General features: G+C 39.3%; 1 protein-coding gene across 1 annotated transcript in view; it reads right to left on the bottom strand.

The window, feature by feature from the left end:
- Positions 1-20,362, bottom strand: part of pard6ga (par-6 family cell polarity regulator gamma a) — a 50,838-nt gene extending 30,476 nt beyond the window's left edge. The window contains exons 1-2 of the mRNA XM_080204299.1: positions 20,082-20,362; positions 6,170-6,392 (exon numbers count right to left, since the gene is read on the bottom strand). Of these exons, the coding sequence (XP_080060425.1) occupies positions 6,170-6,392; positions 20,082-20,153 (295 nt within the window). The 5' untranslated portion in view covers positions 20,154-20,362. The remainder of the gene's footprint in view (positions 1-6,169; positions 6,393-20,081) is intronic.
- Between the last annotated feature and the right edge of the window lie 215 nt (positions 20,363-20,577).

Raw genomic sequence — 20,577 nt, forward strand, 5'->3', positions numbered from 1 at the left:
ATTATACTGCTGAGAATTGGACAATTAAAAGCAGTGGTAGCAGAAAAGTTGACTTTCCATTCCCTATTATCCAAAGCTCAATAAAACAAAAAAGTTTTGACTTTTAAAAAAGTATACAAAATATAAGGGCTGTTAGTTAGAAAAACAAGTTAAAAAAAAGGATTGCAGGACACCAAAGTGAAGCATTTAATAAAATATTTTCAAATGACTAATTGCAACAAGTTGAACTTAAAGAAGGTATTCTTGTCATGCATGTACTTTTATTCCTGAAATATCACAGTTTAGATCATGGTATACAATATGAATTCCTTTTGTAAATAAAATGTCCAGCCAAGGTGGTGTCAATATTCTGTGAAGTTTCCATTGGCTAAGGATTAAGCTTCTCCCAAAAAAAGTTATTTTCAACTGTGCAAATCTTTTTCCATTAAAATTCAGTGGTTTACTAGGACAACTCAAACATTCAAATAAGAAGCACATTTGGTGGAATGCAACCATTTACAGTTCAGTACATGCAAGCTGCTTCATAATGGGGCTGGAAAGATTATATAATGCAACCTAATTAAGCAATCTTAAAAAATTCATCTCAATACTATGGCTGACCAAATGAAAGAGAAGATGAATATTCTTCATGATAAAAAAGGGAAGAATTGGATTATGATACAATATTTCTTTACTCCCCCCAACACCCCCCCCCCAAAATCTTAACAAATGTACGCAGATTCTAAGATCAACACGGATTACAAGGTAATCTTAAAATGCAATAATCTCATTAACGCAAAGTTCCTTTAGGCAAAGTGATTCTGTGGTCAACTGCCGACACTCTGAACCCAAGTTACTGTCTCTGGATTTTCTTCAGAATCCCCACGCAAATGATTGTCATGAGAATTTCCAAACACCACTCCAAAAACACCCTTTAAAATCTTCTTTCACAATAATGCTTTTCATTAGTGGCTTACATTACAAAATCCAGTCCAAATTTTCCAAATGACTCTTTTAAACAAAGCTTCTGCTCCAATTTTAACAGCAATCCAGTATCCAGGTTTTACACCATCCTATGAACCCTACATCCTGTTCACAATAGCTTTAACTCTCAATTCACAGACTCTATTAAAATTTCATTGAACTTTTGATTTATCTTTGAAGTCTGCATTCCTACTTTAAATCTGGGTACTGGAATTGTCTCCAATTCAAGACACTTTACTCTTTGAATTCTTCTAAAGAAATATTGGTCTCAGTTCTCTGAAATTCAGTCATCTTAAGACATTCTTTTTGTCCCAACTCCTGGTTATCTGGACTATACATGATTCTTTGATAAGACTGCCTTTTTGCAGCTTCTGTCCTGTTCATCTTCTTGTGAGTTGAGAAATAGTGACTCCTCAGTATCCTGTCTCCAAATCCAGCTAAACGAAGAACAAAGGAAATCTCTCTCTTCTGGAAAATGGCCTCCTGTTACTAAGCAATGACTTATCCTTCTCTACGCTTTTATTTATTCTTAATGCTGTAACCTTCTCTAAACACAATAGAATCACTGATGGAACTTAGCCAACCCCACATATACACACATCCTTGTCTAGTATGAACCTAACTAAGTTTTACTCTTCCTTCCAAATAAGCATCAAATTGAACACAAAAATCTATCTATACTTATTTCTAATGTTTACCAATACAAATATAAATCCCTTAAAACTACCTGTTTTCCTACCGTTTCTGAACGCTTCCAGTTAATTGGTTTAAATGCCACTCACTGGACACCATAATATCAGGCTTGTTCAATGTACTGCCCAGAAGAAACAGTCCTCCTCCACAGGCCATTCATCTCCCGTGTTTGCTGATGGGGCCCCTGCATTGGGCAACAGAGAAAATGATATTGAGAGTGTGTCTGGCTCACTCTCAGTCTCTGGAATCGTTGTCACAATCACACCTTGATTGTGTGAGTAGAAGAGAGTTGTATGAGTAGGAGAGAGTTGAGAGTGCAAGCATCAAGAGATTTGGGGTGAACCAGAAAGACGCTGTCCCTCACATTTTAATGTTGATCTTAATTAATCTTTTTTTACTTATCAATGTATTGCTTCAACATTGCTCATGTTGCTTTTCTTCATATTTCAACGTATTTTAAAATTGTATCAAACTTTCTGAAATCTATGAAAACTATTTTAATAACCTCGGTACTAACAGCCCATAAAATGAACAACATTCTAATTACAACTGGGCTAATTAGCCTATAATTTTCAGGACCGCATCACCATTTTTGAACATCAGAATCACGTCTGATCTTCTCTGAGCAGGTATAGTTCTTGCATTCTAAGTTCTAACCAAGTAGAAACGATGTTACTGCATAAATCCTTAAAACATACATATCCAACTGTTGTATTATTTAGTAACAGTGCTAACAAATTTCAACATTCATACAACAATATTTAACAGCAATTTCCAAGTTACAGTTCAAGAAAGATTAGGATAGCAAGGAGATGAAGAGTACTTCATTATGTTGGAATAAGAACAAATGTTCAAGTTTACCAGGTGCTGTTTCATAACCCACCTTCTCAAAGGCAATTAGGGATGGTCAACAAATGCTGGTCTTGCCAATGACATCACATATCACGAAAGAATTAAATAAAAGTTGAATATAGAGATAAAAAAGTTTATTTTTTGAACAATTGGAAACAAGCACATTAAAACACTTAATCAAGTGATTCTGCTACAAGTCAGAATCAGTTTTGATGGGAAAGGCAACTAGCATATCGGAAAGCATTTAAAACAGTTTGACGCAATTACATCAGGTGATCATACAACAATGCTTCTATGCTGTATATAATAGAGCTCTGCACACCAGTTATCAGTTTGCTTCAAACTATTTCCAAATAAAGGTAATATATCATCTGCACTCTTTAGACACCCATATCACTGAGTGGGAAGAGATATCAGAATTTCTTCTGCAGATCGCACATGTGGTGAAGGGGGAGGATCCTTGTAACAGCTGAAATTCCAGGCACTAGGACAGCACTGCTGCAACTAAGTGTGCATTTCTTTATGCGATACTTTATTTGCCCAGATTGATGAACAGCACTTGTTGTTCACATCACTGACATTTTTCCCAAAGTTTTCATGAATTTCTTCCAACAGATTTTCTCCAATTGGGCATTTTTTCCACTGTAACACCCTCAGAGTGCCTCTGGTGCCAGGAAATAGAGCAAGAAAGACTCTTTAACCAGTCAGAATGGAGAATCTTCACAGACAGGCAGAATACAAATCAGCAAGAAACTATAAATTAGAGATTTAAGTGATGTACAGAGAGCAAAACGAATACAGGTAACTATAGATGGGATTGAAGGGGAAATGTAAGAATTGTAGACTGAAGGATCTTTAGTAAATGATGCTTTTTTAAAATTTCCAACACCAATTTTCTTCCAAGGGGATGAATGACAATACTTGTAAAATTATATTACTGGATCAAGGTGATGGTTCAGCAATAATTACCACTATCCATATTTGCTCCCAAATACGCCAGCCCTAATTTATTTTTACTAACTTTTGTGCAGACATGTTGTCCAAGCAAAGCAAGTTTGTCCTTTTGCAGTCATTTCACTGGATTTTTTTTGCCAAGAACTACAATGGCATACCCTATGGGTTAATGAAATATCTGGCAGCAACTTGTGAACTTCTGCCTGAAATTGCTGTCTGATTTACTCCTGGAATAAAGATAATTATTAATGCTATTACTGCAAAGTTCAGGTATCTATGGACAGCTGTTCAAGGAATTATCAGATAATAACTATGGAATGAGGGAGTGAGCTGTCACCAACATTGTTGATTTCCTACAACTGGACTGCAGTAACATAAATACAATTAGCAACAGATCAAGCAAGCCATAATATTTTGATTGTTTACCTTAAGAGCTAAATAGAACAAATAACTGTTGACGGCATTGAAAGAACTTAATAGGGTCTATAACATTTGTATAATAGGACACAATACTTTAAAAATGTACAGAATTAAGTAATTTGTTCAACTCTGAATGATAAGGAGCAGGCTATGAACTGTTCTGGGAATTTCACATATATCCAAGAGGCAATTATTTTGATCTAATAATCAATGTTTTCTGTAAATCGTTCAACCACATGGAACCTGAAAATCCCCAAGTAGACTGTGTAAAACTCAGCTCCATAAGTTAACATGCAGCCATGCAAAAAAAGTTAAGGGGCTGTGCTCTTCAATAAATTACCCATGTGCTCCTTTATAAAAGGAGAGGAAACACTGGTATCAAGCATCTTTGCATGAACTCAGGCTATTTGTTTGAAGTTGCTGGATCTTGATGCAAGATTGGCCTGACAATTGAGTATTTCCTATGGACAATTAAGACCAGGCAGGCCAAATCACATTTCTTCCTTAAGCTCACATTACCTGCGTTAATAGGTATTAGTGGAAATCAGAAAAATGTACAGAAGTTTTTCTTTCCAAGAAACAAGTCTCAAACCTATCCTTAATCATGAAACAGTAAGTTAGAATTTGCAGATTGTTTTGCCAACATACATTATCGATGGACAAACTAGAGTCTGGAAAATGCTTTGGATTACCTGAGTATGGATCTTCCACTTCTGAGTTTTGTCAGACATGCAGCTTAAATTATTTGCTATTGTATTCATTGTCTTTTCTGTTTAGATGATAAAACTTACGATAAATTGTGGCATATTAGTCGACCCTTTTTTTGGCCCCGAAATTCATACATTCAACATGCAAGTTGACCCCTCCTCCTTTTTTAACCACCCACTATAGATATGCTATACTTGTGTTCGGCGTTAGCTCCAAATTTCACCACAACAGCACGTTTTACTTACTGGCACCTTATAACTGGGCGCAGGGTGGACTGACAGAGGAAACTAGGAGATTAAGACACACCCATTTTTTGTGCAGACATTAACGATATTTCAAAATGGTGACTACTCATATCCATACCAGTGGTTCACTTTTATACTGATAACATATAATCGGCCCGTTTTCGGGAGTGAGTTTAAAGCTTCTAAGGTTGACTAACATGCGGCCATCTTCAGGTATCTTAAAGATTATAGGAGCAGGCAGAGTCCAAAGATGTGAACTTTGCAAGGTACGTTGTGAAACTGAAAACCAAACGGGAGATAATTATTATGACAAGATTGAACGAATGGCAATGTCAAAGCTGATAAAATCCATATCCATTACAACAAGTACCTCCTGGATACAGCCTGAATAATCTGAGACAGTCATTAACTCAAAATTAAAGAAGAAATTATTACAAATATTTAGAGATAGAAAATGTGCAGCAGCCACAATCCGTTTAGTGAAGCATAAAAATTCCCTTTCCTGATTTAGATGTGTCTGTAGAGCTGGAATTGACTCCATGAAATGTCTGTGACAGAAACTACATGATCCAAGCTCTGGTCTAGGACAACAGATCCTCCAGTGTTTCATGCTTTAGCAGAAGATCGAAAACCTCAAGATTGGAAAAGGACTTTAGGTCTATCTACCTTCTATGAAAAGGTCTCAGAACCATCAAGTTTACTTTCCAACTGTAAGATGATATGCTTATTTTCAAGACGTTTGCACAATCTGACAGTGAGCAGATCTAATCCATGCATAATCTCTCATTTGTAATTTGGACCTCTTTTGTGGACAGACCTAAAGATTTACAGTAGCTCATTTTTTCAGTCATACATGTCACAACTCAGGCCTAACAGAAATGACAGGCAGATTAAAATAATAATTCTCAAGACTTTTCACATGGTTATATCTACATAGTGGCATCTCAAGACCAAAAAAGCTGTCAATTTTCCATGACTGTAGTCCCCATTAAAATTTTAAGTAACAACTTACACTTGCAATATGTAGCAAAAATAAGCACACAACGCTAGAATTACTCAGTCTTCCTCACATGATGGAAACTGAAATTCTACAGTGCAGTCTCCAATTACTAGCTGATCAACGATATGGATTTTTACATGTACTTTGAATAATTGCATAAACACACCAAACAAGTTTTAGTTATTAAAAAGTGGGCGAGATATAGGAGGCAGGAACAATAGGCAGGAGAAACTGACAAGCATAAATACTGGGAACTAAAAAGAATGTAAATAAGTTTAGTCAAATCTTAGCATTCAACAATTTATTTTCAGATGATATTCTTCCAATATCCTACCTTTCCGTTGTACAAAAACCCTTAGCAATGGATTTGCCATGGAAATGGCTCTGCAGAAGTTGTCATCATTGTTGATTGGCAGCAGGTCACCATGAACATCAGCGTATCCAATTAATATATCCATGTTTGAAATGTTATGCATATGAAGAATTAGACTGTAAAATTCATCAAACTTCCCAGGTTTATGCCGGCTTAAAGAAAATCTTCGGAATTCTGCCCCAAACTGGTTAAAAACAAAAATTAAGTTAGTACTACGCTGGGCAAAAGTTAGCTTTACACACAAACAATACAATATTATTCTATTTCTTAAAACATAGAATACAAGCCAGTTACATGAAATTAATATTAGCCCTCTCTTCCATATTGGAAAAATATCTACACTATTCTCAAACTCCAATAGGCTACTGCTTCAAAAATAATCTAGAGTCAAGTTTCCTCCTTTTCTTCCTCCACTCAACAAAAATCTGGAAGCACATCTTTTTGGATTGCCTGGGAATGGAGGGCATGAACCAACTTAAGAAAGGTTGGAGAAGAAAAAAGAAATTAAAAAAGCATGTGTGACAGGTATCACAAGTGTATTTTAAACATTTTGCAACAATACATCTTTGCGATAATAGAAACATGCAAAATGAGTGTTGCAAATCAATAATTCTAACAAATAAGCCAAAAGCTCAATTGTTTTATATTTATCATCTGAACACAAATTAGATAACTGCTCTGGTTCACTGGTGTTACTTACCCACTAATTTGTTTTTAATTAAGATGCTTTGAAACTTTCTATGTCCTACACTACACTAGCCAACTTTAAGGGCATTCAAATGGTCAGTGGATAGGCATATGGATAATATTGGAATAGTTTAGGTTACAGGGTCAATAGATTGGTTCCACTGGTCGGCGCAACATCGAGGGCTGAAGGGCCTGTACAGCACTGTAATGTTTTATGTACACCGGGAGCTATCATGTTACAAAAACTGTAAATTAGTTTAGCTGAACAATCTGATTTTAAAAAGAGTTTTAACAAGGTGATTTGGTGATATATAGGGTGAGGTTTTCATCAATCTATTTGTTATAAAATACTTGGAGATACACTCACTGTTATTTCAGAAAAAAATAAAACTGAACAAAAACATTCAAAATGGCTTAATTTATGTTGGTTATTACCCCTCCAAAAAAATTCTGGGCTCTATAAACCAAGTGAACATCATTTTTTTCTTCATTGTCCCCACACTGTAAATCTGTCTTTTCTCTATCTCCCTCTTTAGTGCCTGATCATAGATGCAATGTTGTGACTCTCCTTTCATATTGAGTTCATGCAAATAAACTAACCCCTTGAGTTCATCCTATATCGAATTTGTTATGGGGGATAGAAAATTAAATCACCAAAACTGAGGGGTTGGCGAATACGCCACCACTAAGAGGAAAGCAAATCAAAACAATTTTGTTATGGATGGATGGCTGAGGAACAAATTAGTGATGTTTAAATTAACCTCACCCACCTCCGTCTATAACAGTTACTTTGTATCATCAGGATTGATAGGAGACAGAAGACATCATCTTACATATTCTTCATTAAACTGCTGTTTTTGGGGTTACTGTCTTAATTAAATCATTCAGATTCAAACACAGCAAAGAATAAAGATTTTGTTTGGATGGTGGGATCTTTTACATCCACCTGAACTGGCTGTTATCTGATCTGAAAGATAAACTGAGTTCAGTGCTATGCTTAAGTTCCAATATTCTAGTTTCCTACAGTACAAGAGGCCACCATTTGGCTCGAGTCTGTACCAACTACAATCCCACTCAGCCCCTATTCCCATAACCTGACACATTTACCCTGCTAATCCCCCTGACACCAAGGTCAATTTTAGCATAGCCAATCAATCTAACCCACACATCTTTGGACTGTAGGAGGAAACCCATGTAGACATGGGGAGAAAGTACAAACGCCATACAGACAGCGAGCCAAGGCCAGAATCAAATCTGGGTCCTTGACACTGAGGCAGCAGTGCTAACCACTATACTGCCCATGAGGTAGAACATAAAACAAAAAAAAGTTGATGTTAGTTTCATAAAGTCGTTAGTAAAACATTTAATTGTAGATACACTACATTGGAATTAAAATGCTTTATTTCAAGCATCTGTATTATCAAAAATTAGCCAACTTTGCAATCAATTAAAATTGTATAATCTTCATTCAATCAATTTTGAACAACTCCTTCCAACTTGTCACATAATTAAGTCTGAAACGTTTATTGTCAGTAGAGAACTGCAACAATTGAAAAAAATACATCCATGAAAAGATGACTAGAGACATTTTCTGCTTGCGATTAGCAGAAACAGGACCTTTAACTGCAGATATTGGCCCAGATTTTGTGGTAGAAATAATGTCTAACTGTGCTCACCATCATTACAGAGTGAATCAGGTAGCAACTCCCAAAGCCTGCACAAGTGCAGTTTCAACATTGGAAGGGATCTCTGGTAAACACAAATTGCTGCTCAAAAGTCCACAAGTGTTTGTGCAGCTGTAAGTATAGTGGGAAATAGGTGGCACAGTGGTTAGCACTGCTGCTTCACAGCACCAGGGACCTGGGTTCAATTCCAGCCTTGGGTGACTGTAGGGAGTTTCTCCCAACGTTTGTGTGGATTTCCTCCCACAGTCCAAAAACGTGCAGGTGAGGCGGATTGGCCATAGTAAAATTGCCTCCTAGTGTCCCACGACGTGTAGCTTAGATGGCTGAGCCATGGTAAATGTGTAGGGTTATGGGGATAGGGTGGGGGAGACGGCCTGAGAAAGGTATTCTGTCAGAGAGCTGGTGTAGACTCAATGGGCCAAATAGCCTTCTTCCGCACTGTAGGGATTCTATAATTGCTGTTTGGATATCATGGGCCACAAATGCTAAACCATCAAATCTTTGCTGGGATGCAACTGTAGAATGGAGTTTTCTGCTCAATGTACATAGCCATTCTTAATCTGGGAAGCTTATTGTGCGAGGAAGTCAGCTGAAATAAACCTTAAATTTGCCTTCCAAGAAACTAGAAACTATAGTTTGGGACAAAATCAATAGTTACTCAGACAAATGCAGAATAATTAAAGAAAATCAGCATTGATTAGTAAAGGAAAATTATGTTTAACTAACTTGGAGTTTTTGAGCAAGTAGATAAAGTCGATTTGAGCAATGCTGCAGATGTGGCGTATATAGATTTTCAACAGGCATTTAACACAGTGCCACACAACAGACGTGAGTAGAATCCTAGCAAATGAAATAAAAAAGGACAAGTAGACAGTTGAATAAGTAATTGGATGAATGACAGGAAACAGTAGTGGTAGTGTAAATGGTTGTTTTTCAGATCAGAGAAGGTTTGTAGTGGAGTTTCCTAGAGGAATCCTGCCACAGCAGATGGTGGAATTTGAATTCAATAAAAAATCTGCAATTAAGAATCTACCGATGACCATGAAACCACTGTCAGAAAAACCAACTAGTTCACTAACGTCCTTAAGTAAAGGAAATCTGCCATCCTTAACTGGTCTAGCCTGCACGTAACAGCAATTTGATTGACTCTCAACTGCCCTCTGAAATGGCCCAGCAAGCCACTCAGTTCAAGGCAAATTAGAGATGGGCAATAAAGGCTGGCCAGCCAGTGACATACTGGGGAACACAGTGGACCAGCACTAGGGACCCAGGTTCGATTCCCGGCTTGGGTCACTGTCTGTGTGGAGTTTGCACCTTCTCCCTACGTCAACGTAGGTTTCCTCCTCTAGTCCAAAGATGTGCTGGTTAAGTGGATTGGCCATGCTAAATTGCCCCTTAATGTGAGGGGGACTATCTAGGGTAAATGCATTGGGTTATAGGGATAGGGCCTGGGTGGGATTGTGGTTAGTGCAGACTCAATGGGCTGAATGGCCTACTTCTGCAGTGTATGGATTCTATGATATTCATGTCCCATGAATAAAAACTCATGCTAGTATCACCGAACTCATAACAAGACTCAAGCTGCAACCTACTTGGTTTGTAGGCCTTAAACATACTACGTCATCAAGAACTCACAAAGTTTATTCAAGTCTATATGCTTCTTTACTGCGCCAACAGTTTACATAGGCTAATTACAAGTCCGAGAATGACAGACTCCCTGTTGTTCCGAATACATTCATGCTGTCATTGTTGGTGTTTGGTGGAATCTCTGCAGCTGCAACACCTTTGGCCTTCTTCTGGGCATGATGGATATTGCAAATTTGGAGTAGATGTCCTGCAAAGCATGCCAGAACAAACTGCAGTGCTTGCATGTGGGCCAGTCGGCTAGTGTTTCCCGAGACTTGATTTGCAATGCAGAAGTTTTTACGGTGCATTTTTAGGATCCATTCCATTGTTCTCTGTACTGACTACCTTGATGCTATTTGTCCTGAGTCAGTTTCCCATAGATTTGCTTGGGGATTCAGTAGTCATCCATACAGCCAACATGGCCTGCCCATTTAAGTTGAATTTTCTGTAGTTTTGCAAACTGCTTTCATTCCTTCCAACTACTTGCATCCCAAAAATTCTTTCAATTTTCAGCAACTCAACTGCTATTGATATCCTTGTTATCAATGAAAAATCCACAAGTTTACGAAAATGAGTTTCCTTCTTTTGAAAAGGAAACTAGCAAATTGAAAGCTTCAGACTGTCCCATGGTTGACAAATTATCCTGATTCACCCAGATAGGAGTATGGTTTCGGATTTCAAAATGCACATATTACACCTAAAATTATTTCTCAAAAATATGATTAAAATAACTTTATTGGCACCACTTAAAGATATTCACTTCTAAAGTAAATTAAGTAGTTTCTCCCAAACGATACCTTCAAGTACTGTTGCAAACATTATAGCAAAGAAAGTCCTCCAAGAGGAAAACAGCATCACTCAATGCATAATCACACTGACTTAGTCACTCAGCATTAATAAGCAAACTCAGCAGGGTACCTTTATCAGACCTTTCATTTTATCCTGATGTGCATGACAATTCAGAATCTAGCAAAAAAAAGTGGAAGTATAGAAAAAATTACTTCAGACTAATCAATCATTTATGATCGAAGTGGTTCAGGACTTAAAATCATTACCCGAACTCAAACTAATAGAAATTTTGAAGAGTATTCATAAAGTCGTGTATAATTTAAAACAATTTCAGGAAGGTTCATAAATTGAATCTAAGCCTAACTGGAGTTGGTTTCATTCATATAAAACTGAGTTTCTATCCACGATTTATATCTTGCAACATAACGTTGATGTATCATTCTGGAACTGAGTTCCATTCCAATTCTAGAAAGCAGGATAATGGAATTCCTTGGAAGCAGTGTCACAGCACTTTGGTTTGATACAAAACTGAAGTTACATTCCATGAAATATCAAACCAAATCCACAAAGTATTCAGGGACTTCCTGGATCTTAAATATAAACTTAACGAAAGTTAGGTTAAGGTACTGAGAATGAGGATACTTTCATGTACGCATACAAAATCAGTCTACATAAATCTACAAAGAAGCAATCTTCAGGCTGCCATTAACTGTTCTCTAAATGGCTCTCCCATATTATTTGAAACAAACTATCAAACTTTTGTTTAGCAGCAAAGCACCAGGAACTGATGCTATCCCAGCTGAGGCCTAGCAGAGGAGATCAATGCCTGGTCAAGAAGCTCACTGAACTTATGTGGGAGAAAGAAACCAGCCTGCAAGAATACAAAGATTTCTCCTTTGTCCTACTGTACAAGTGGAAAGCAACTTGCCAATCAGAGGAATTTCGCTCCTCTCCATCACCAACAAAATATTCACCAGAATGGGATGCAGTTTCATGATGGTCAATGGGAATGCTATAAAGGACACTCCAAAGGCTTGCTTAGGAATTTTGATATCGACCCCAGGTCCTAGGAGAGGCTTGCCCACGATTGCGACATCTGTCACAACCAACTGAACAAGTGCAGTCTCCTTCAAGAGAAAGTGCATTATCAGAATTCGGGAGGAAATCCTGAGTCAGAAGCTTGCAAGAAACTCACTCTGCTGCAGCATGTCCTGCAGCAGAACTTTATAGGCACAGATTAGTCTCAATCACTTGTGTCCAGCAGAACCCTACCAAAAACCCCTGGAAGGACAAGCAACCACCACTAATAAAGTAACAAACAAGAACTCAGGGTATAGACAATTGCATTAATTTTCTACAGAATGTGACAATCATAATTGTAGCAAGAGAGTAACAGAGTGTACTTTCAGCTGCAAAATGGGTACAAAACTGACAATTTGTAATAAGTACTTACAGCATTACCCTCAGCCATAATTATAGTCACAGCTTTTCTTTCCTCAATGGTTTTTGATCTCATGTTAAGAGGTTGAATCTGCTTCACAACCCGAGATTAATTCAAAGCTTAAAACATATCACTTACACAATGATGAACGCACTAACACAAAGTCACCAATATGCAACCTGAAGACACTGGGAGAACAGTTCATTATTAAAATAAAAATATTGTTAAATCACTGGGGAGAAATATGAACGAACAATTAACTGTTTAAAAAAGGCATTGATTTATTTATCAATTATTTATAGCCACAGTAAAATCTGAAATCTGAGTGACAAAACATGCTCAAGGGGCTGAAAGACCTACTCTACTATTTTGAGTTATGAACTACCTGACAACATGGAGACAGTCAGATCAGGCTACATGTCTTGTCAAGAAATGCAGTTTCCTAAAAATGAATGCCATCACTTGAGACTAGACTGAGAACCAACCTGGAGCCAAACTCCCCTGGAATCCTGACTGGTTCTAACATGTGGCCCTCACTGTTTCAACAAAGCCATTCCAAGACTCAAAAATGACATTGTGGTGATGTCATAAAGCAGACTAGCAGGAAACAAGACAACAAAAAGGAATTTTTGAAACATACTTATATCTTTATTATTTTAAAATCAGTCAACCTTTCAGAACTGAAACCAATATTCAACCTCAAGCAACAAGTTCCAAATATTGCATCACAGTTCTATATATTCCATGAAGGCAAAAGTGGATCTTAAGGTAAAGAATATGAAGAATACAGAAAATAGAAAGTTTACAGCATCCAAGACCATTTAACAATTAATGATAATCATACATGAAATGAGCTCCCTCCCATACCACCCCACCAAAATACGGAGAGCAGGTGGCATTCTTTTTCTTGCACCACCAGAATGGGCCAGCCACTCCTTTGAGCATGGGCTGAACACATTTTTGGTGATGGTAGCCTTCTGTTTTGTGAAATGATGGTTTGTGACAAGTCACCCTCAACTGTGTTAAGCATTACTTGATGTGGATCAAGAGCTTCACTCTGGCATGGTAGTCTCAGCCACATTTTCTGCAGAGGAAGAGAGTGGGCTGAGGATGTGCATGTTTTCACTGAGTCCTCTTCTTGGCCAGGTGAGCTTTTCTTTTTTGCTCACCGCTGCTGATGCCCTTCTAAAGAGTAAGCCTCCAGAGGTCATGACCATCAGCAGCTGCCTCCCAGATACTAGCGTTAACGTCTACCATTTTCATATCTCGCTTGCATATATATTTGTAGTGGAGGTATGAGGTCCAGGAGGTCATAGCTGTGGTCACCTCACCATATAGGAAGATCACCATATAGGCTGAATACACATGTAAGCAATAATGTTTGTATCTACCTGATCTGTACAGAAACAGTACAACAGAGGTTGTTTTGAGGAATCACTGGCAATGTGGGGAATCCACCCTGTAGATTCCACAGTACCACAACTCAATTTAGTCCTTAGGCCGATTGCTAAAATTTATTTGAACATTTATGTAACTCAGAATCCTGAACCAACTTGCCCTTTCCACCTATGGGATCTGCAGATTGCAGCAAAGTAGTGAAATGCAAAACACAATGCATAAAAGTAGTTTGCCATTTTAGTATTTGTTGCTATTTTCTTTCCAATCACTAATTTTAATAGGAAAGGCACGGTAGCACAGTGTTTAGCACTGCTGTTTCACAGCTCCAGGGAGCTGGGTTCGATTCCTGGCTTGGGTCACTGTCTGTGTGAAGTTTGCGCATTCTCCTTATATCTGCGTGGGTTTCCTCTGGGCGCTCCAATTGCCTCCCACAGTCCAAAGATGTGTGGATTAGGTTGATTGGCCATGCTAAAAATTGCCCCTTAGTGTCCTGAGCTGTGTAGGTTAGAGGGATTAGTGGGTAAAACATGTAGGGATTTTGGGGGGGGGGGGCCTGGGTGGGATTGTAGTCAGTGCAGACTCGATGGGCCGAATGGCCTCTTTCTGTACTGTGAGGTTTCTATGATTTTATGAAAGCAATTTAACACATCTACAATATCTTGCAGCAATACTGAACTTTTCATGTAGTAAAACATCTAAGACACTTTGCAGAAGCGTCAAACAAAATTTGACATGAAGTCTTCTAATGAAACGTTAGGATAGCTAAAGAGCCATAGAACTACTGAAAAATTACAGCACAGAAAAGAGGCCATTCAGCCCTGTGTCTGCACTGGCTGAAAATAGCTGCCAATTCTAATCCCACCTTGCAGTATTCAGTCCATAAACTCACAGGTTACAGCATTTCAGGTGCAGATCCAGTTATCCTTTAAGTGACTTGAAGTAGACAAACAGCTAGGTTTGAAGTAATACATTAAAGGAGGGATTGAGGGGAAGAGCAGTTTAAAGGCGGAATTCCAGAAATTAGAGTCCAAAGATATGGCTGCCACTTGGGACACACAGAAAAACAGAATCAAAGAAGCATGAAGATCCAAAGGCTGATGGGCTGGAGGAGGTTTATAGGGAGTGTAGACATGGAAGGACTTGAAAATAAAGTTGACAATATTAAAATTGAGGCATTACCAGGCTGGGAGCCAATGCAAGCAAGGTGATGGACGAACAGGGCTTCATATGAATTAGGGTAGACGTAGAAAATCTTTGGATCAATTCAGAAGTTGAGAGAGTACAGGTTTAAGACAAGCCAAGACAGCATTACAAGCATAGAATTAAGAGTAGAGCACTGGGCTCCTTAAGCCTGCTCTGCTATTCAATAAAAGCATGGCTGATCCAATTGTGGCCTTAACTCCACATTCTGCCTCCTCCAATAACCTTCGATTTCCTTGTTAATCAAGAATCTATCTGCCTCTGCTTTAAAACTTCTCACCTCCATCTTAAAAGGGAGACTCTTTTTTAAACTGTGTCCCCTAGTTCTAGTCTCTCCCACATGTGGAAACATCCTTTCAAAATCCACCCTGTCAAATCTCCTCAGGATCTTGTACGCTGCAATAACAGCACCTCGCAATCTTCTGAACTCAAATGGATACAGGCCATACATATACAAATACCTGAAAAACATGTCCTCATAAACTAACCCGTTAATCCCCGGTATCAGTTGACTGAACCTCCTCTCAACTGCTAAGGCATTTATCTCTTTCTTAAACATGGAAGATTTGAAATTCAAAAACTATACATAGTTTCGCCAACTATAGCATAACATCCCTACTCGATATTTCCACCTGCAGTGAATAACATCCCATTTGTCTTATGAATCACTTGCTGTACCTTCATGCTAACTTTTCCTGAGTCACATACCAGGATGCCCAGATCCCTCTGCACCAAGTTCTGCACTATCCCTTTAAATCAGATGCCACATTTTTAATTCTCCCTACCAAAGTGGGTGAGTTCACATTTTCCCACATTATATGCCATCTGCAAAATTTTTGCCACTCAATTGCCCAATGTTCCTTTGCTGTCTCCTGATGTCCTCGTCACAACTGACTTTCTTACCCATCTTTGTCATCAGCAAATTTAGCAACCCACGTCATTGACATAACTTGTAAAAATAGTTGAGGCCCCAGAACTAATTTGGTCATCACATCTTGCCAATCCAAATAACACCCATTTATCCCTATTCTCTGCTTTCTGTTAGCTAACCAATTCTCTATCATGAATTCTTATTTCGCACAATAGCCTTTTGTTGTACCTGTCAAATGCCTTCTGGAAACACAGAGCACATTCACAGGTTCCCCTTTTCTGTGCTTCTGGTTACTTCCACAAACACGATTTACCTTTCACAAAACCATGGTAACTCTGCTCAATTGTAATGAGATTTTCAAGGTGCCTTGCTATAGCTCCTCAGCAACAAATTCCAGCAATTTTCCTAATGTTAAGCTAACTGGCCTGTAGATTCCTACTTTCTATCTCCTTATTTCTTGAACAGAGGATTCACATTCTCTATTTTCCAATCTGATGGGACCTTTCCAGAATCTAGGAAATTTTGGAAAAAGAAACCATGCATCTCTTATCAAAGCAGCTATTGCTTTAAAGATCTAGAATGAAGGAAGACCTTTAGGACCCACAGACTTGTCAGCTTTTGGTTCCAATAATTTTCACACTGCCCTTCCGCCGGTAATGGTCTTTTCCCACTCCCTTTGATATTTAATTTCTGAAATGTTATTTGTATCCACACAGTGAAGGTAGACAAAAAAATCTGCTCAATTCATCCGGTATTTCTTTATTTTCCATTATTAATTCCCTATTCTCACTCTATAGACGACTTTTACTATCTGATTTTTATATCTCCAGCCAGCTCTCTCTCAGGCACTAATTTCTCTCTCCTTATTCATCTTTTAGTCATATGCTGTTCTTTATATTCTGTTTAATCTGACTTGCCACTTTTCAGAATTATATGTTTTTTTCTATCAATTTGATACAAGCTTTAGTTTCTCCTGATAGGCACAGATACTTCTCACTGGAATGTACTTTTTCAGAGTATTCTGAAATATCTCCTAAATATATGCCACTGCATCTCTACTGACTTATGACGCAATCTAGTTTCCTAATTTACTTTGGGCAGCTCTGCCTTTATGTCCTCAGACTAGCATTATTTAAGTTTAAAACAAAAGTCTTAGGTTCACCTCCTCTCTTCCTAAAACTGAAATTCAATCATATTTTGATCACTGCATCCTTGGGATGGATGCCTTCATGATGGGGTCACTAATTGATCCTGTCGCATTGCCCAACGCCAGATCTATTCTCTGGTTGGTGCTAAAACATCACCAACCTACTTTTGCCAATCTGATTAGTTCAATCTGGATGTAGATTAAAGTCATCCATTATTGTCACTGTACCTTTTTCACAAACCTCCAATGTTTCTTCCTGTATACCCTACCCTACTGCATTAGATAAGTAATAGGCCAAAGGCAATTAAACTGTTTTTTCAAATACTTAACTCCAGGAAATTTCTGGATGTCAGACAAGCAGCATATGGTAGTGAAAAAGTTGATGGTAGCAAGGAAGAGGTTTGTGTCATTAGCGCACATTTAAAATCTGAAGTTGTGTTTCTGAGTCAGCATATAGATGGGAAATAGGAAGCGGCCATCTCACAGCGCCAGGGACTCAGGTTTGATTCCCAGCTTGGGTCACTGTGTGGAGTTTGCACATTCTCTCCACGTCTACGTGGGTTTCCTCCCCACAGTCCAAAGATGTGCTGATTAGGTGAATTGGTGATGATAAATTCTCCCTCAGTTTACCCAGACACCAGAGTGTGGTGACTAAGGGACTTTTACAGTAACTTTTTTAGATCCTCAGAGGTTCCAGAGCCAACAGCCTGAAAGCAAAGGGAGAAGCCACTTCAAAGCCTTATGTGGCTAAATGGATGGATAGGAATGGAATCCAGCCAGAGCAGTCCCACCCAGCTGGATGACAGTTGAGGCATTGAAGAGTAATGTCAATGACATCAAGACTGCAAGCAGGCTAAGAAGAGCAAGAGCTCTGATGAAGAGTCATCTAGACTCAAAACTTTGGCTCTATTCTCTCCCCACAGATGCTGTCAGATCTGCTGAGACTTTCCAGCATCTTCTGTTTTTGTTTCAGATTCAAGCATCTGCAGTATTTTGCTTTTATCAAAAAGAGTGAGGGATAGTTTTCTATGGTCATAGTTATGTCATCTGTAACTTTGATATGGGCCATTTTGTGCTGTGGCCAGGTGGAAACCTGATTGGGTGGATTCAAACACAAGAGTTAAGGTGGGAGATAACAACATTATGAAGCACTCGAGAGGAAAGATCAGAGATGGAGCAGTAGTATGCAAGGAGTTATGATATTTAGAAGCCTCTGACAGCAAAGCAGTAACCATTCTAATAGACTGCTTAATTGCATGACTTTCTGGTACTAATATTAAGTCAACTACTCAAATGAAAAATGAAGCACACCCATTCTAACAAGGTGGAAGTCCATGCACAAGGCAGGTTGAACTGTTGAGACGAATTCTTGGCAGTACTTTAGCTCTGATTTGCAAAGCAACTACTAAAGAAGATAGCCAAGAAAACTTCAGCTGTGGAAACTAGGCACAGTATTACAAGAAGGATGTGGAGGCTTTGGAGAGGGTGCAGAGGAGGTTTACTAGGATGTTGCCTGGTACGGTGGGGAGGTCCTATGAGGAGAGACTGAGGGATTTAGGGTTGTTTTCGTTGGAAAGAAGGCGGCTAAGAGGGGATCTTATTGAAACATATAAGATGATTAGAGGTTTAGATAGGGTGGATAGTGATAGCCTTTTTCCTCGGATGGAGAAAGCTAGCACGAGGGGGCATGGCTTTAAATTAAGGGGGGGTAGCTACAGGACGGATGTCAGGGGTAGGTTCTTTACCCAGCGGGTGGTGAGGGATTGGAATGCCCTGCCTGCTGCAGTTGTAAATGCGCCTAGTTTGGGGGCGTTTAAGAGATCTGTGGATAGGTTTATGGACGAAAAGGGATTGGTATAGGCTAGTGGGTCATTGTTTTTGTAACTGGTCGGCGCAACATCGTGGGCCGAAGGGCCTGTTCTGTGCTGTAATGTTCTATGTTCTATGTATGAGAAGTTGAATAATTCCATAGAGATATGAAGATCATGCAAAAAGAAATACCTAGGACCAAATTATATTGTTATAAATTAATACAGGAGTAGAGGTAGCATTATTACTTTAGACTTAATTCGAAATCCAAGTGGGTAACATTAGATCAAGATTGAATTGCCCAAAAACTCATTTACTCCTTAAATAACAGCAATGGTCTGAATTGGAAAACACGTACTAAAGACCTGAAATGGTTAGAAAGAGTAGTTTCACAGCAAACAACCTGCAACATACAGTAACATCTGTTTTTTTTGTTTGAAAAAAGTACTACTGTAGAAATGCTGCACAAGAGGAACATCGATTAAGAAAAAGTGACCTGGGAGTTGTAGTTACAGTTGTAGTACAAGCTGGAACTATCCTGACATTGAATGAACACCGATACGTAACAAAAAAACTCTTGCACATAATTCCTCTCTCCCTGGGCAAAGAGATTCCCTCACAACCACCATTCCTCCCCAAAAAAAATTAGATTACGACCAGCTTCCTCATGCTCAGGACAGAGAAAGGCGACAACTCCACAACATCTTGGCTTAAGCAATTTACCTCAGGAGGTTCATCTCGCCGGCTCTACCGACCTTCCCCCCAGCCCCGGGGTGCACGGCCGATTCTCGTTCCAGCGGGGAGGGGAAAGAAGAGCATTGAGCGAGTGAGGCACACATCAGGAGGAGACATAATTATGTCCCAGATGTTGGCCTTGAACTTTCTTTTACGGAAGAAAAACACCGATTCGAATCAAAATTTGCTAGAAGATGTAACTTCGTCGATAAAGAAAACAAACCAAAGGAAAAGATAGGGGAATGAGGTTTTCGAAATACTATTGTTGGAACACCCCCCCCTCCCAGTGTACTATGTTAAAAACTCCACCAAATGTAGTTTACACCTACATTTTGCGCTTTGTGTTTAAATAAGGGTTGGCGGGTCAGGCAGCAACAGAGCGCGGTCGGGCGATAAAGCTGAAAGAAGCAGCACCCATTTAAAGCCCAGAGCCCCTCCGGCCGCCTCGTTCTATGAAGTTTTTTTCCCCCCCCCAACTGGCTCACCTTACTCTTCACTTCCACGGCCACCTTGTCCCAACACCTCAGCGTGCTGGACTTGCTGTAACTTCTGTTCATTTTCTCCGCTTGCCTTTTTTTTGATCCCTCTCCCCAAACAATAAGGTGCCCGCTGCAGCGGGAGGGAGTGTGGGAGTGTTGGAGTGGGGATTGTAGCCGCCCGATCCCGGCACGGGGTCTCCCCTCCTGGGGATTTGAACGCGTTCTCAGAACCTCCGACCGTTAACAGTAGCTTCCTCCGATTGTTGTCCAACGAACTCAGCCCCCTCCAGCCTGGACCTTCCTGCACACGCATGCGCCCTGCCTGGCTCCAATGGGCACGTATTACGTCAAGCACTCAGCTCCTTTCTCCGCCGAGACTGCAGGTGGCGCTAAACACGGAGGACCGCTGTCAGCCTCGGGGCTTTTTTTCTTTTGTTATATCATCTCGTGGTTAGGGCACCAGTTGTCGTGGGCGTGAGTGTGGGCAGGTCATGTTTTTCCA

Source organism: Carcharhinus amblyrhynchos, chromosome 2 (assembly GCF_965287045.1).
Source record: "Carcharhinus amblyrhynchos chromosome 2, sCarAmb.v2.hapA, whole genome shotgun sequence".
Classification (NCBI taxonomy): domain Eukaryota; kingdom Metazoa; phylum Chordata; class Chondrichthyes; order Carcharhiniformes; family Carcharhinidae; genus Carcharhinus; species Carcharhinus amblyrhynchos.